Source organism: Oncorhynchus keta, chromosome 4, assembly GCF_023373465.1.
Source record: "Oncorhynchus keta strain PuntledgeMale-10-30-2019 chromosome 4, Oket_V2, whole genome shotgun sequence".
In the NCBI taxonomy this organism is placed as follows: Eukaryota; Metazoa; Chordata; class Actinopteri; order Salmoniformes; family Salmonidae; genus Oncorhynchus; species Oncorhynchus keta.
The window spans coordinates 25,394,961-25,413,286 of NC_068424.1; the positions used below are offsets into that span (position 1 = coordinate 25,394,961).

The 18,326-nt window shown below is 39.8% G+C and overlaps 1 protein-coding gene across 1 annotated transcript in view; it reads right to left on the reverse strand.

The window, feature by feature from the left end:
- Positions 1-17,527, reverse strand: part of LOC118371832 (V-set and transmembrane domain-containing protein 2A) — a 30,594-nt gene extending 13,067 nt beyond the window's left edge. Inside the window, exons 1-2 of the mRNA XM_035757462.2 lie at positions 16,846-17,527; positions 15,520-15,689 (exon numbers count right to left, since the gene is read on the reverse strand). Of these exons, the coding sequence (XP_035613355.1) occupies positions 15,520-15,689; positions 16,846-16,924 (249 nt within the window). The 5' untranslated portion in view covers positions 16,925-17,527. The remainder of the gene's footprint in view (positions 1-15,519; positions 15,690-16,845) is intronic.
- Positions 17,528-18,326: the final 799 nt, after the last annotated feature.

The following is an 18,326-nucleotide window of genomic DNA, read 5'->3' on the forward strand; positions in this document are numbered from 1 at the left end:
GTTATGATCCTTTTGTTATTGTCAATAAGGCCTTTGTGTTACATTTAATCACTGGCAGCCTTGATTTCAAAACAAATCAGGTCGTAAAATCAGCAGCAACAATGTGCTGAAACGTGTCTCTATGTCCTTCATGCTTTGAAATGTCTGATGTACAGTATGTATGTTGTCCTTTCGTATATAATGTTTTCGTGTTTTTATGTTCACCTGCACGGGGACTACAGATGTAAACGAGCTGTTAGCTAAATCTGTTGCAACGCACCACTTCTCACTTTTGATAAATGCTTGTTGCACATTGTACTACACATTAATAAACAACTAGACTCGCACTCTCATCCTTTAAAAGCTCACCTAAGCCCCTTGAGCTCAACAAGCTATTCACAATAGCGTTACTAGAGCCTGCCCAAGCCAACAACCAAACGAAAGATGATCAACTTGGATGTAGATTCACTTTCGGTAACACTTGAGTCTTTAATTGGTGTAACTGCCACGTCAGTTTTGGATATTACAACAACAAACGAGTTACTACAAACAACTAACACAGAATAGCAGAATGTGTACTGCGTTTTCTTTTACAACACTTAAGCCCCATTCACATTACATCTAAGCAGTCCGTTGCGTTACGCCTGATGTCATTCATTTCAATGGGGACTGTCCACAACGGAATGGTATCGCAGCGCCCCCTTGAGGTTGAAGGCTCAGTTGCGAAACAACTGAGCCAGAGTCCGTCAATAGAACAGGAAGTTACCAAACCACAGAGCAAGAAAATTATATGTGGTTTTCGGCAATGGCCTTATGGGACAATTACACATTACTATAAGTGAGTACTATTTTAGTAGCTTAATGTTCAATAATACACATTAAGCCAATTATATTTTGACTGTTGCCTCCTGTTATATTTCATTGTGATGGTAATGACACTTTTTTAATGATCATTATTGGGTGGAGGTCGCTAGCTACAGTATCTTCAACCTAGTTGCTCTGTAAACTAGCTTGACTTGAGGAAAGTTGAGGGAAAAGTAACTAAACGAAACATGTTTTATTATCACCTGAAACAATGTTCCTCCTGTCTTAAATAAAGGTCATGTTTTTCAATCTTCTAAAATAAATGTGATTTCTGACAGGATACTATGCTCCTCCATTTTGTATTGTGAAACCCTATGCTCTCCGTCCAGTAGCGGGACGAGATGAAGATGCCATACGGCGTAATGAAATTTGTCACGTGTAGACTACTGTGCTCCTCTCCTCCATTTCTCCTCAATTACATCAACAAATCAGAGACGATAACAAATGCGCCGGGTGAAAATGGTGTTATTTCCCCAAATGTGGAGTCGATCTTTAAAACCTTTTACTGCAGTGAGCTAAATCAGGGTCACACAGTGTTTATTGGTAGTCTTAAACAAATCTACTTTGAAACAAAAGCATACACATCGCACACATGGTTATGGGCTAAAATAAAGTAAGATTACTCTATTACTTTATATACATCACAGAAGACTGAAATATAACAAAACTGTTTGACATAGAAACACCGGATTTCGAAGAAAAAAAAAAGAGTTGATTAATTATTAAATTATTAAAATGTTTAATAATGTTCCACCCATAAGGCCACTAGAGGGTGATTTGGTCATTTGACCACAGCCAACAGGCAAAGGTTTATTAGCAGCTATTTTCAATCAGTTGAAAAATTGGCACTAAGGCATACCATGACTGAAGTAAGCTTGCAAGTAAGCATTTCACTGTTTCATGTGCACGTGACCAATAAACTTTGATTTGATTCAAAAAGTAGAAGCCCTGTGTACAGCAAGGTGTTTTCTTTAAGTTGCTGGTTAGTAACAAATTAGAGTCCAAAACACATGTAAAAATAAAATAAAAATTAATTGTCTGAGGCTGTCCTGATATGGACACCATTTTCAAGTGTGCCGTTTTTAACACGTGTTTTAGGAACTACAAGTGAACTTCATTTACAAAATCTCTGAACCTTTAAACAAGTCCTCTGTGATAACATCAAGTGGCCGATAATAACGTTAGAGTGTGTTAAGTTGGAGTACATAAAACACCATGCAGCCTTGTAAGTGCTCGCTAATTACAAACCTCACTAACTCTTGAGTAGGCGCTCAAGACGTTATGGCCCAAGATCTGTTGTTAATGTTAATTATAGTCACTGAAATCATGTTCTTGAGTTCTTCTCACATGGAAAAGAGCAGCAAAGGCTCCAGTGCAATTGGTCAAGTGTCAGGTGCTGCAATGGCAATTACATGTAAAATAGTTACACAGCAGTATCTTCCGATATGAGAGAGAGTGTAGGACTCAGATTCAGCCATCTAAACAGCCTTCCAAATGTGCAAAGGTGTTAAAAATAGCAAATATTAAATAGACGGGACAAAACAAGTTTGGAATACTCAGTGGTCCAAAGTACTTAAGTAAAAATACTTTAAAGTACTACTTAAGTCTTTTTGTGGGTTATCTGTACTTTACTTACCTATTAATTTTTTTGACAACTTTTACTCCATTCTTACTCGTTACATTTTTTTAATGCTTAGTAAGACAGGACAATTGTCTAATTCACACACTTATCAAGAGAGCACCCCTGGTCATCCCTACTGCCTCTGATCTGGCTGACTCACTTAACACAATTGCTTCGTATGTAAATGATGTAAGTAAATAAATAAAAACAAGGAAATCGTGCTGTCTGGTTTGCTTCATATAAGGAATTTGAAATTATTTATACTTTTAATTTTGATACTTTAGTATATTTTAACGATTATATTTACTCTATATACTTAAGTTTATTTAAAACCAAATACTTTTAGACTTTTACTCAAGTAATATTTTACTGGGTGACTTTTTACTTAAGTCATTTTCTTTTAAGGTATCTTTACTTTTACTCAAGTACTGTATGTCATTTGGGTACTTTTTTCCCCCAACACTGGGAATACTGTACATGTAGCTCATGATTGCATTGCATATATTGTTGTGCTGTTTGCATTAAATCTGCATAATTTATCATCTTCTCAGAGGAATTGTAAAAAGTGTTTGAGATAAATCACTCTTCAAATAGTGTAAAGTAATAATGTCTGCATTTCAGTGCTGCATTCAATTAAATAAACATTCCGTAAAAGGAAAAAGCTGAGTCGTGTGGACGAAACAACACTCCTACTCAGCCCTTGAGATGCTCCCAGTCTAGAAACAGGACACAAGATTAAGTTTCAAGAAATATGTTAAAGTAAAGCATTGGCTTTTCAAAATTGGCAGAGGCGTGTGTGTTGTGACTCACAGTGGAGAAAAAGACAGGAGATGAAACTGAGCCTTTGGGATCTCAAACATACATAGTTCAAGAATGAACAACATCTTACAAAAATAACTTCCAGACTACCTCCGGATTTCTATGGATAGATGTTGAAGGAAGACTGCTGCTACACTTTCTATATAGATATCTTCACTGGCATTGATGCTGATAATACGTCTGGGCAAGAAGTGGCTACGTATGGAAAGACCCTTAGTATTTTTTTATAACAAAAAAAGTTTTCAAATACATTATTCACATTCATGTTGAATAATCACTGTAATTATGAAGCAAACATTAATATGCACAGTCTAATAACACTATAAGCTATTATCCAATTTGGTGGAAGTTAATTGGCACATCAATCAACTATTAAAAACATCTTGTGGTATTTAAGTCAAAATCACAGACGGATTACAGATCTTGAGATAATATATAGCCTAATATCTACAGCTTTTTGTTTTTATAACTACCGGTCTATTCTTAACTTGTACAGTTGTGTACATCATACACTGTGACGGGTTGTACAGTAGCACAACAATCCAAGTACTGTACACACGACCTGTTCATTGACCAATCAAAGTATTTAGCAAAGTATTGACCCATGACCTTCAGAAATTACTTAAGTCTGTGGAAACTGAGCAAAAGTCGTATTTATGTGGCATCGGCACAGATGAAATTCCTCAACCGCAATAATACCTGAATACCTCAAATCAATATTATTTTACACTTGCTTAAGGGTTTAAAAGTAAAGCCATGTTTTCCTTGCAATTGGCATACCAAGGGAAGGTACTGTATTATTGAAAAGCTGTGGTTCACTGGATTTTTTTATTCTAAATGCAAAAGACCCCTTTTAGGCAACAGAAAGTTGAGAGAGAGAGAGAGAGAGAGAGTGAGAGAGAGAGAGAGAGAGAGAGAGAGAGAGAGAGAGAGAGAGAGAGAGAGAGAGAGAGAGAGAGAGAGAGAGAGAGAGAGAGAGAGAGAGAGAGAGAGAGAGAGAGAGAATATGGGTGCCCGTCTAGAAGTTTTGGGGGGAATCCATACATGCTTTGAAGTTAAAACAGTAGGCCTCACATGATGCAACATATAAATGGGCATCACATACCACGAAAAACAAAACAAAAAAATACAATAACATTGAGACTAAAATGCAGGCTTAGGTTAAATGTTGCCTCAAAAATATCAGAGCCTTAACAATGATGAGAAACAAGCAATCGAATATAATAAATGTGCACTAATTACTAAAGTACAGTACCTGGACTGATATCAGTCATTTTGATAAAGTATTATCAAACTCCCTTTGAGGGGATTGATACAATCATACGGAATAGAATCAAATTAAAGAGATTCCAGCTGGAAACAAATACACATATTTCTCTCAATGATGCCAATACCACATATTGTATCATACCACTTCCACTGCTTTGTTTTATGTAAAGCCAACCTAACAGTGGGGTATATCCACATATAGAATGTGTTAACATGCGTTACACAACCACATGATATAACCTGTCACCATAGGTCAACATGAGGGTGTTGAGGCACCACAGAGCAGTAACGCTTAACACTCCTGGTAGCTGGCACGCATGGGTGATTGATACCTCTCCCCCTCAAATAGATATCTGGTCTGCTCCATGATTGACACATTGATTGAAATGACTTATTTCACTCACTGAAAATGGTTTCTCTTTTCTCCCACCTGAGAGCATGGAATCCCAAGAATATTTTTCCAAAGTAGACATTGACGTTGAATTTCAAACAGCTAAGGAAACCCAAACTGTGTACAGATACAATATTGGTTTCTGTGTACACTGTAAAAATAAATGTTGGTTCAACGTACAATTTAAAGGCAACCAGCTACAATATGTTTGTGAGATTGCTAAGAAAAACAGTTGTTGGGCACACACAGTCAAAAGTTTGTGTGTGGAACATTTTGTTGCGCAAACTCACAATCCTATCACAGCTGCATGCTTTACAATTGTACAGTACGTTGAATCAACATACTATACCAGTCAAACATTTGGACACACCTACTCATTCAAGAGTTTTTCTTTATTTTTTACAATTTTCTACATTGTAGATTAATAGTGAAGACATCAAAACTATGAAATAACACATATGGAATCACGTAGTAACCAAACAAGTGTTAAACAAATCAAAATATATTTGACAGCTTTGCACACACTTGGCATTCTCTCAACCAGCTTCACCTGGAAAGCTTTTCCAACAGTCTTGAAGGAGTTCCCACATATGCGGAGCACTTGTTAGCTGCTTTTCCTTCACTCTGCGGTCCAACTCATCCCAAATCATGTGACATAGCACTCCATCACTCTCCTTCTTGGTCAAATAGCCCTTAGACAGCCTGGAAGTGTGTTTGGTCATAGTCCTGTTGAAAAACAAATGAGTCTCACTAAGCGCAGACCAGATGGGATGGGGTATTGCTGAAGAATGCTGTGGTAGCAATGCTGGTTAAGTGTGCTTTGAATTCTAAATAAATCACTGACAGTCCCACCAGCAAAGCCCCCCCACAACATCACACCTCCTCCTCCATGCTTCACAGTGGGAACCACACTTGCGGAGAACATTCGCTCACCTACTCTGCATCTCACAAAGACACGGCGGTTGGAACCAAAAATCTAAAATTTGGACTCATCAGACCAAAGGTCAGATTACACCGGTCTAATGTCCATTGCTCGTGTTTTCTTTTATTCTTATTGGTGTCCTTTTGTTGTTGTTTCTTTGCAGCAATTCGTCCATGAAGGCCTGATTCATGCAGTCTCCTCTGAACAGTTGATGTTGAGATGTCTCGTTTAACTTGAACTCTGTGAAGCATTTATTTGGGCTGACATTTCTGAGGCAGGTATCTCTAATGAACTTATCCTCTGCAGCAGAGTTAACTCTGGGTCTTCCTTTCCTGTGGTGGTCCTCAGGAGAGCCAGTTTTATAATAAGACTTATCATAGTTTTTTGCGACTGCACTTGAAGAAACTTTCAAAGTTCTTGAAATATTCCGTATTGACTGATTGACCTTCATGACTGTCGGTTCTCTTTGCTTATTTGAGCTGTTCTTGCCATAATATGGACTTGGTCTTTTACCAAATAGAGCTATCTTCTCTATACCACCCCTACCTTGTCACAACACAACTGACACATTAAGATGGAAAGAAATTCCACAATTTATTTATCTTTAACAAGGCACACCTGTTAATTTAAATGTATTCCAGATGACTACCTCATGAAGCTGGTTGAGAGAATGCCAAGAGTGTGCAAAGCTGTCGTCAAGACAAAGGGTGGCTAATTTGAAGAGTCCTAAATATAACACATATTTTGATTTGTTTAACACTTTTTTGGTTACTACATTATTCCATATGTGTTATTTCATAGTTTTGGTGTCTTCACTATTCTACAATGTTGAAAATAGTTAAAATAAAGAAGAACCCTGGAATGAGTAGGTGTGTCCAAAATTTTGACTGGTACTGTATATTTTTTTTATTTTTACAGTGTAGGTCTTTGGAGCGAAGAAAAACAAAACATCTTTCCAATACTGATACAAATTGTGGTATAGAAGAAACTTCTCACTTCTGCTGAATGATTGCTTTGCCTTTTTCTCTTTCAGACTTAAAATTTGTGTCACAAATCAAGGCGGCGTAACATTGAAATTAGTGATGCACCAAAATCCGATATTTTCCTTGCCAAAAAAACCCTGATACCGATACTTAAAATTTAAGCAGCCTTTTAACCATTCTAGTACAGTTAAATAGTTAGCATAGACATGGATGCAGCGGTCTAAGGCACTGCATCTCAGTGCAAGAGGCATCACTACAGTCCCTGGTTTGAATCCAGGCTGCGTCACATCCGGACGTGATTAGGAGTTAGATAGGGGGGCCCACAATTGGCCCAGCGTCGTCCAGGTTTTGCCGCGGTAGGCCATCATTGTAAATAAGAATTTGTTCTTAACTGACTTGCCTAGTTAAATAAAGGTTACACACACACACACACACTGACAAAAAAGTTATTTTGTTGGCATTTACGCATTCCCCATTACCAGTAAAACATAAATCAAAACCTATTTCTTTCACTTACTTGCTGTTTCGTTGTTAATTTATTCAGTCGTTTCATTCTCAACCAGAATTTATATGGAACGCCGTTTTGGTCTTTGCGTGTCAAAAATATACTACTTAACACTATTTGACGTGTCAAATAACACTATTTGACATGTCAATTAAGCTTGTTGACCAATCAGGACCTGAATGTGACTGCACATCACATAATAATTGAACGCATTCATACATTTTTACATAGTTATCACACATTCATTACACTATCACTCGTATTTCATGTCACAATGATTTATCAATATTTATGCTGTGATGCTGGTAAAGTTGTCTCGCACACCTACAGTGCTGGTCATAAAAAAAGCTAGCTAGCTCATGGATGCAAACAATGTTCTTCCCCAAAAACATAGCAAAGCGACATCTGTTTCAGTAGCTATAGTTAGCTAGCTATCATCATCTAAAACAACTCTAATTTATAAGACAGTTCTTATTTGATTAATGGACCCATCTATGTGAAGCTAGCCACAACAGTGGACTTTGCAGTTAGCCTTAAAAATAAAAGTATGACATAATTCTACTATTTGTATTCATTTGCATAACTGTCAATGACATACTTTAATTTTTAAGGCAAACCGCAAATTCCACTATTGTCCCTAATCTTTATTGTGGCTAGATTCACAGCACATAACCCGGTCCGGTCGAGCTTCACTAGCCAGATAAAGCTAGCTGGCTGCTTATAACTTTAGCTTTGGGCAAAAGGGTTAAGTAGCTGGCCAGCTATTTATTTTCATGAACTGAAGTTCAATTTCAATAGGTGAACAACAAGTGGCAACCTAGCTACTACTTACTCACAATGATTCCTAAATCATTGCTAAGAATAATGAAAATGACTGCAGTTTCTACTGATCATTGTTTTCATGCTGGTTGTGTTGGCGCTAGCGAGGTACTAAGCTAAAGCTAGCTACCCCAGAAGTTGCGGTCGAACAAATGATGCCAACGCGGTGTTGAAAACACATTGTTCGTGGCTGATTTTTGCATACATGCAGACTATTTTTGTACAGCTTTGACAGTGCACTGTATCTTTTTTGACACGCAAAGACCCAAACGGCGTTCTGTAATATGTATGTCATGAAGCTAATAGCAGTGACGCTATTACTGTGTAACTCCGGCCGGGCAACATCTGAAAAGTAGCGCACTTGGTAGTGTGCATCGGTGCTCGGCCAGTTGGCGAAAGCCAACATCGCCCATGACAGAGAACGGTTGATTGTCAAAAGCAATGAATTCCATTATCTTGGCTTTAATGGATTTTCCCTTCGAATTGTCTCGCTGAAATGTTCTTACATTTCGATCCACATAGCAGACATTGCGGGATAAGTTAGGAATTCTGTGTTGCACGTGTAGTGCAATATTTTACGTGGCGTCATGGCGTCATGTACCTACGTTATATAGGTATGCACGTCAGCTTTGACATCGGTTTTGGACATCGGCGTTAAACTAGACATCCAATATCTCAGCTCGGCTAACTGCTGTTTCGTCCAGGTGGTTTCTGACTCCATTTACCATCAGAGACTGGTTGTCAGCGTGGTTACAGGTGTGTAGCAGCACAGTACAGTATGGTGTGAGTCAGTCAAAGTGCAGGGACTTTGGCGTGTCAGAGGGGATGTGGGTTGAGCTATGACCTGTGTAACCTTCCAGTCCAAGCCCAGCTAAGGGACTATACTCTTGGACATTTCCCATTCATCACAAAGGACACAATGATCCAGTCGATAATGGCTGTTAGTTTCAGCTTTTGCCTTGTGCCCTGTCCATTTAGAGTTATGGCTGTACAGGTGTGACTCATAAACAATAACAAGGCACAGACAATTCTCTTTTTCATTCAACAAAGTCTATCATGTCAGGAAATGGGCGTTTGCTCAGACAATCAAGGGCACAACTGATATGAGGATTATTGGCACATATGACTACATATCCCGGTGTGATCAGTGCCATAACTGTTCTGCACGACCATACATTACTGTGATATCCCCAAAACCACTATCCAGTGGAAGCCATAAGCAATTAAAGACGGAATCAATGCCCTGAATCAAAACAGTGTGACAGCTCCATTATCCCAGAATATAGGAGCCTCTCTTTCTCCCTTGCTCCCCTATCTCCCCCCTCCCTCTGGGTTCATTTGAAGCTGATCGGGCGGGTCGAGACAGAGAGAGTAGAGAGAGAGAGAGTAGAGAGAGAGAGTAGAGAGAGAGGGAGTAGAGAGAGAGAGAGTAGAGAGAGAGAGTAGAGAGAGAGGGATCTGGGAGTGTTGCAGAGGGAGGCTAGCACAGTGCCATGGTCAATGTCATCCTACACATCAAGGGGATTGGCCACGTTTAATCTAATCAGCCACTTTTATGTGCGGACACTCATCTATTTGACACTCGCACCAGACGTCCATGAGATTCATCCGCGAAAGCTCCACAATGGGCTCTTAATTTATCCTATTACAGTAGGGGAGCAGTCAGGTTGATAACACCGGACCAAAGTGGGTCACACCTTGAAGTGGAGATGCCACTACACTACAGTCTCTTAATAGGGAGACATGCTGGGCCCATATTCATGAAGCATCTCAAAGTAGAAGTGCTGATCTAGAATCAGGTCCCCCCCTGTCCATGTAATCAGACTCATTGTGATCTAAAAGGCCAAACTGATCCTAGATCAGCACTCTGAGGGGCCCTTACCCCTACTTAACTCTTCACTCCAGCCTCAGACCAAACCTTATTAACGTTATTTTAGATCTCCAAGACAGGCTCATGATGAATACCTTCCACAATAATGTAATTAGAATAATGGGCTAATCCATTATGATTTTCCACTCGGCATGAAGTAACAAATACATTTAGGTAATGTGCCAACAACACTTTCCTCAAGTGGATATGAGGAAACAGTTGTAATATAGTGCACAGTGTGTAATCTACATAATTCAATTCAATATCATTCTTACAAGTGCTCCAAAAGACTTTAAATATATAACACCAGAAATATTTGTATGTCTTAACTTAGTTTGGTGTGTGTTTAATGCACAAGTTATTAGGTATAATGTATGGTTAACAATGTTAAGGTCTATGCACACATATCATGCCATCAGAACAATAATAAGAAAAAGTTTCATAGACCAGCATGTGACAATGTGAATGTGTGACAAAACTATTTATCAAGCGTTTGCCCTTGGGGATAGAACATATCCATATATAGAACATATCCAAATGTATTTGTCCTATTGAAGGAAACTTCTGATTGACATCTCACATCCATATCAAAGTATTAAATAACATACAGTACATAATATCAGAAGAATCTTCAAGTATGATACATGCCTTAACATTGATCTATGCAGTGGACACAAACACATCTCCTCGCTTCTCAACAATCAACAGCCCCTTCGAAAGCATATGAGCTGATTCTCATTGTGATGCTGTCGCACTGCAGTTCTGGATCCTACATAACGTTCACACCTCCATCTCTGCCTTCTCCCTGTAATCCTTCCCTGGAACTGAGCGTCCCGGGCCTCCAATCACCCAAGTCCATGTTTCATTTCCTGTCCCTCCGCGATACATATAAGCCCTTTCCTCCCTGTGCATTCTATCACTGCGGACAATGTGGATCTGGGTAGAAATGTCGCTTGAGTGTCGCTGCTGTTTCTAACGGTCATAGCGGTCACAAGCAGAATGCCACATACTGCAGGGTTTCTGTCTTTTTTCATAGAAAACACATCTGGAACTCTAAAGAAAGGAGTTTTTTTTTTGTTGTCCTTGAACTATGTTTGTTCTAGTGATGTTTGCCATGTTGGGACACTTGTCATGTCAGCTCCAACTATTCATACCTTGACTCAACAACATCAGTCGATCACCTATGAGTGCGCACACACACACAAACGCACGCGCAAACACAGCATGCACACAGCCGAACTTTCACCTTTCTTTCGTCTCCCATTGACTTGGTGGATGAGATCAAATGCTAGTCATTCTCTAATTGTGAGTCCAGCCACTATGCCTGATGTCTTCAAAGAACACTGGTTCTGTTCTGATCCAGTAAATTGAATTGAAGGAAGCTGCTGGCAGTGCATGCTCGACAAAGCCTCTTCTCAAGCTTATGTTTAGTCAGATGTACCTCATGCATGGAGAATTGTCTTTCTCTTTTCTCACCAAATATGGTCATAAAGCCAAGAGACATCCCACTCTGTGCTGCTCTGCAAGCCTGTTAGTCATATTCCTTCCTACAATTCACTTCTGTTTGGTGTCTTTTGACAACAACAAAAAAATAACAACAAAAAATTGGACACTGGTCAGGGTCATGCAACCATTGGATATTGCACTCAATAACCCTATCCACTGATATCACCACTGAGTTCGTGCAGGGAATTCTCTGAAGGATGTTGAAGACAAGATTGTTGTTACATCCTCTAACTTTGCCCAGTGGCTCCGATCCATCTCCTGTGTGAATTTCCCCTCCAGGTGGTCTAACTAATCTGGCCTAACACATGGCAGTTTTACACCGGAGACATCCTCACACTCTTTGACTGTATCACACTAGTTAGTTACTGTGGCCACCACAGTGGCCCCCAAAGCCCTCCCGAGGGGCCCCTAGTGAAAGCTATAAATGTGTGACGTTGACAAAAAGCACTGAGAGACAATTATTATAGTACAAGATTTGCAGGAAAGTATTTGAAAGGGATGTCCCTTCGTTAGTGCTGGTCCTTGTCATAATGATTTATAACAAGTTTTTGTTCTTAAAGCTTGCAGAGAAAGGAGATTACTCCGGAGATTCTCCATGCCATATTTGTGTTTCAGGTAGCTAGTATCATCAAAGGATTAAAGTGAAGAATTACACACAACAAAAATGAGAAAACTTGTAAAGCAAAACGGGGACCTGTATTATTAAACATATTTAACAAAGGAATTAGTTAAAATTATTAAATTAAAATCATCAATTAACTAGCACAGAATAACCTTGTGTTGGTTCAGCTGCTGTCGGTGACAATGGACTCGATACGGCAGATGGGATGCATACAGATGGCTCTGTTCAAATTACTACTAACTTTCTAACACCCATTGGGACCACGCTAGCCATGAGGATAAGTATCTAATAGAACTCGGTGCTGATAGCCATTTTGTAATGTGTGCCTCGGTTTTTATTCATCTTCTAGAAGCCATTTTGCTATGACGACCTGCAATGGCCTCCCATCATTGTCTGATTGTTCCAATAATTATAATACTCAGCCAGACCCTTCAAATTACATGTGGCGTTTGTTATTTCCCAGGAGCCTTTACATCCTTATTTTCTCACGTGTTCTGTATGTTTTTTTCTCACCCATCTCTTCATCACCCTTCCCTTCAAATGAATTGACTCCAACTAAAGACACTAATGGTCCAATAATTGAGCCATTCCAAATGAGAAATCAGTAATGTTATTGACACACTGTAATAAGGGTGAAGTAGCAGGGAAAAAGACAAATAGATGGTAAGCAGGACCTAATCTACTGTACTACCTGTTCCCCACCATCCACATCTTGATCATGTGATGCCGAAAACCTTCCATCCATTAAAGTGGTATGTCGGTCTCTTAATGAGACCGGGGTCGATGGGAGCCTCTGCATTGTATTGACTCTGAATGTTATTATCTTGGCCAGACAGGGCAAAAGGCTCTCGGGGCAGTAGTTGCGAGGGCCGGTGAAGGAGATAGTAGCCTAAGGTCCAGAGGCTTGAGTACAGCTATGGATTTTATGCTTCCTTCTGAAACAGGAAATATGTGCTCTCATTAAACATTGCAATGGTCTAAACTCATTCTCTCAGTATCATGCCAATTCCAGAATTATTCATATTACAATTCTTGGAATACAAAGACCTGCTATACCTTGATCCAAGACAGACGTTCTGTACATCTGTGACCTTCACACTTCAACTTTCAGACTCATGTTTTATTGAGACAGGTTAGAAGTAGAGACACGGGGATTAAACCCTGGTCTCCAGTAGGGAGGCATATGTGGTTGCAGCGGGTGTGTTACCACAAGACCACAGGCTTTGGACCACACTTCCTCTTTAACAGAGAAGAAAAGAGAGACTTATCTTATCTCGTTGAGAGAGGCTGTGGCACACAATGTCAATCAATGGTTTTAGGCTTTTCAACAACCTAGGAAGACACAACTGTTACCTTGAAGGGAAATCCCATTTGCGTTTGCTTATAGCTACCCTTAATCCCACACCAAATAGAATTACCGGCGAACAGGATTGTAAAGATTTACTCCATAAATTGATTTGATAGCAAACAGTGGACCTGTGGATTAAGCAGATAGCGATAGATCCAGACTTGAGGAGATGAATCCCCTCTTCAACATCAGAGTAGCGGGACAGACCACCATCTTAGCCCCGTCAAACAAGGCAAAGCAGAGAGCTCAGAGCACCATCAACCACTGCACATGATAGTGTCATTGGGACTATAGCTCACAGAGCTAGAGAACGGACATTGTGATGCCACTTTGATATAGTCAATGTGCCCACCCATGAAGTGTGTTTCAATTGTTATGTTTTTGTCCTAAACTGGACGCTGTAGTCTATATGTGCATGTCTGTTCGACTTCAAATCATATTCCACATTCATTCATTTTCTCAGCTCTATGTCACGCCTTGGTCTTAGTATTTTGTGTTTTCTTTAATTATTTGTAGAGGCCAGGGTGTGACATGGGTTTATTGTGTTGTCGTATTGTTTTTTTTTGTAGGCATTGGGATTGTGGCTGATTAGGGGTGTGTCTAGCATAGGCTTGGCTGCCTGAGGCGGTTCTCAATCAGAGTCAGGTGATTCTCGTTGTCTCTGATTGGGAACCATATTTAGGTAGCCTGGGTTTCACTGTGTATTTTGTGGGTGATTGTTCCTGTCTCTGTGTTAGTGTTCACCAGATAGGCTGTAATAGGTTCCGTTTGTTGTTTTTGTATATTATAAGTTATTTAATGTATCGTCTATTCTTTATTAAAGAACATGAGTAACCACCACTCTGCATTTTGGTCCGCTTCTCCTTCAGCTGACGAACGACGTTACACTCTACTGTTTTCTATGGCATCTTTTATAGTTCCCCTTTATGACTCCTTAGCGTGTTTTTGTTGAAACTCATTCCCTGCGAGAGAAAACCACTGCTTGTCATTTCAAACAGATGCCATGAAAAGAATAGGATAATATGAGCTACAAAGCCGTGGTGTGCGTCGATAGCTCCTTCAGCCAACATCTAAGAGTGATGAACCAAATGGATCAAAGCCTTGGCAATGCGGGCATGATGGGTGACAACAAAGGAGCAGTAATAACTGTTTTAAAGCCATGTGGATACCCAAGAACGGGCTCTCTCTATGCATTGTGGTTTCACTGCGAGGAAGATGAGCATTTATCAAAGGAAACATTCCCCTGTTTGATGTCAGCGATGACAAACTGCCAAACTCCCCTAAAATGTACCAGCCATCTGAATAGAGGGAGCATAAGAAGATGCAGACGCAAAGTAACTGATCATTATCCACAAGGAGAAGCTGTCATAGGTAGCTGTCCAATGTAGCAATACATTACAAATGCCAGTCGTGTAGGGTCTCAGAAAGTACACTGTTCAGGCTTACTGTATATAATGAGTCAATTTGCAAGAACGTGTCAGTGAAGCTTTATGCTGACTCTGAGGGTCCTACAATCATAAATGACCATAAATGCACTTAACTGTGGTCATATGGCCATATACATACTCCAGATTACATTTCCAAGTCACTTAAATTAGCCCTGGGTTCCTGGGAAATGTACATGTTGACTTAATGTTAAATACACTTGGTAAAGAAGGCTGAGATGATACAGACCAGTATTATTTTCCCACTGCATCTTATGTAAATCTGTTGTCAAAGGTTATAAAAGTGGATAAAAACACCAAATCAGTTCCAAGTCAAATACAGGTAGACAGAATCACAGATAATACATTTCATGTAGGCTATGGGAACTATGCTATTCTTGGTAATGATAAGCCAATCATGCTAGAATTCACGGCGTTGTCTGTGCCTAATGGGCTTTGGCGAAACTGCGCAACTATGCAGTCATGTGATTACAATGTGAAGGGGCATGGCGTCATATTGTAAAGAAAGTCCTCAACATTTAAACAGGTATTTGAAGCAAGTGAAATCCATACGTACTTCTTCGTCATCATCCTCCTCCTCGCTATTGCTCGGTTCTTCTGGCGCTCTAATGAACCACCACTGAATCTCTAAGTAAACTGATGCGGTTCCACTCTGGAAGGCGCACGCCATTTCAATGTTTTGACCTTCTTTAACTGTTAGATTGGAGGGGATATCCGTAAACTTTCCTGAAAGAGAGTGAAACAGTCAGTATAATTACTGTGCGTCCATGGTCGTAGGGCTATTGAAATGGAGGCCTTTCCCTCCGCAACTATAGCCTATTTCTAACAAACTTATGATATGAAAACGTTAAAAAAAAATTGTGATAGTGTATGGCATGCGAGTGTCTTATTCTTTCAACAAATGGCAATATAATTAAATTGTAGGTGATCGTAATAGTGAACGAAATCCTCGGAAATGGCGGGGCTCCACTATGCGTCTAAAATGTCACTGCGATAGGTATCACATCATTATAATAAAGGGATGCCTCCTAACATATAAATAGCATTCTCAAACATTGACATATGAAACAAAATAAGTGACTAAACATGAACAGATATTTGCCAGATTCACTCTCCAATAACTATAATCCAAATTCATGCGCACAGTGTAATGAAAATAAGACCAGTAACGTTATATAATATAGCCTATAGTGCATATATGTTGAATATATATTTAAGTGTTGACAAATGTTACACTGGTTTAATCCATGAAAACACTCTGAACATCACAATAACTCTCACTGTAGCCTACAGTTTTCCCCTGCAAGACTTACTGCGCTTAAAAAGTATTTGCAAGGGATAGAGACTATCTTTACCGAGACAGTGGCAGACGTGCAAATGTATCATATTTCGTTTGATGAGATTCAAAGGTAGACAGAAACCACTGAGGGACAGATCAAGAATCTCACTGGTATGTCAACAGAGAAACTGTCAATGGTGCTCTCTGCTTTCCAACCCTATTTCTGCATATCCGTTACTTTAAATGCATGTCGCGCTCTGTGACTCTACAAAGTAATACAAAGACATTAACTACAATAAATACTAAATCATACATAGATGCCATTTTATAAGCAATCAACAGTTGCGTTTTGTTCATTTAGGCAACGTTAGGTGAATGCTAGGTAAGCTACTTTTTCTGCATTTATTTTATAGCCAAGCATAATGGATGTTGCATTCGTTACTTGTTTCAATCGTAATAACCATTATTTCATGTCTGCACTCTGCAGCTTTAATGCTGAAGTTATACGCACTCAAATGTGACCTATAGGTTGTTTTTATCTAGAACAAGCCCGGATAGGTAAGAATTTATATACTTGTTTTATGACGATATGTTTCAATTTACCTTCAAAGGAGAATCCAAATTGGATACATAAACTGGACAGGAAAACAAATCCAATAGAGTCATGAGAGGTCCACATCATTCCAAAGGGATAATGTCACATCAGCCGAGGAAAAAACGATCTTCCAAAACTGCTCAGCAAATTAAACTGTTGCCATGCGGATATGCTTGGATACAAAATGCCGAATATGTAACATGCTGGAACGATAGCAAGGCTTCTGAAGTTCTTTATGTGCGCTGCCACGGGCTTTGCGGATAGAGACTGACGACTGCGCGCTCTGCACAAGGTGTTGTGAAGTATGTAAAAGAATAGCCTCTGTTCCCAGCTCTCGGTGCGTGGCTGTTGATGCAACGTCAGTGTCCAGCTCCCCTATTGCGTGCTGATTGCGTGCCTGGTGCTCTAGCGACAAGTAGAGCTAGACTCAACGGATATGTTCGCAAGTCTACACACCTTTTTACACCTCTGTAAACCCCGTTGTTCACATTCCTTTCAAATGTAAATAAACGTAAAGATATTAAACATTATATATTAAAAATTATTATCAAGTACAGCAGCAGGAGTGGCGACTTTTAAACCCAGTAATAATTTTAGCATTTAAGCCCAGATTTGTGTGAGGAGAACAAAATAGCTCCACACTTTTCTCAGCAACCAAAAAATGCCAAATCATTGAAGAGACTGAGAGAGCTGTCACTCAAAGCAACATCATAACAGTATCTGATTCTGAAGTGGTATGCGGCATGAAGCATTTACGTATGGAGTGTGGGTGTGTCCAACTCACGGAGACTCAAGCAGGCACAGATCAGACCCACTGGTACAGAGGCTATAAAACAATATTGTTGCCATTGAGGGGAGACAGCTCAGACAGGGCTTGGACCAGCAACTCTGCAAGTATCGGTCAAGCATACAAGCCTCTTGCCAGAGGCTGTAGTTCTCTTACATCCCAGGATGTGTTTCTGGCCAGTGCGAAACCTCAGCGCAGACAAGTGTACACTTGCAATGCAGACTTGAGAGATAATCCCATTGCTGTCACCAGTGTAGTGAAAGAGGTGGAACAGTTGGAGTGGAGCTTTCCTTGTCACCACCAGGTCACTGGTTGAAGTCCTGCTCAGCCCATTCTGGCTTTATTGCAACAATAAACTGCAGTATTTTATATGAAATCAGACTTAGGGCTCTATTCGAACCATATCGTGGAAGTTCTGCCTGACAGTGTGATTGAATTTAAACGGCAACGTTCCCGCATTAGCAGAGACTGCATTCATGTTAGACACCGCAGATGTCGGCTCAATTTCAAATGACCTTTACATTTCTATCACACAATCTATTATGCTTCACCGATACAGATTGAATAGAAACCTAGATCCAGTTATATACTCTATGGTTGCTGTTGTTGATGATCAGCACTCTCTCTAGCAATAGTCAGTGGGGGGCAGGCAACGCTACACAAAGGGGCTCATCCAGCTCTGGCTCCTTGCCAGTATCCATT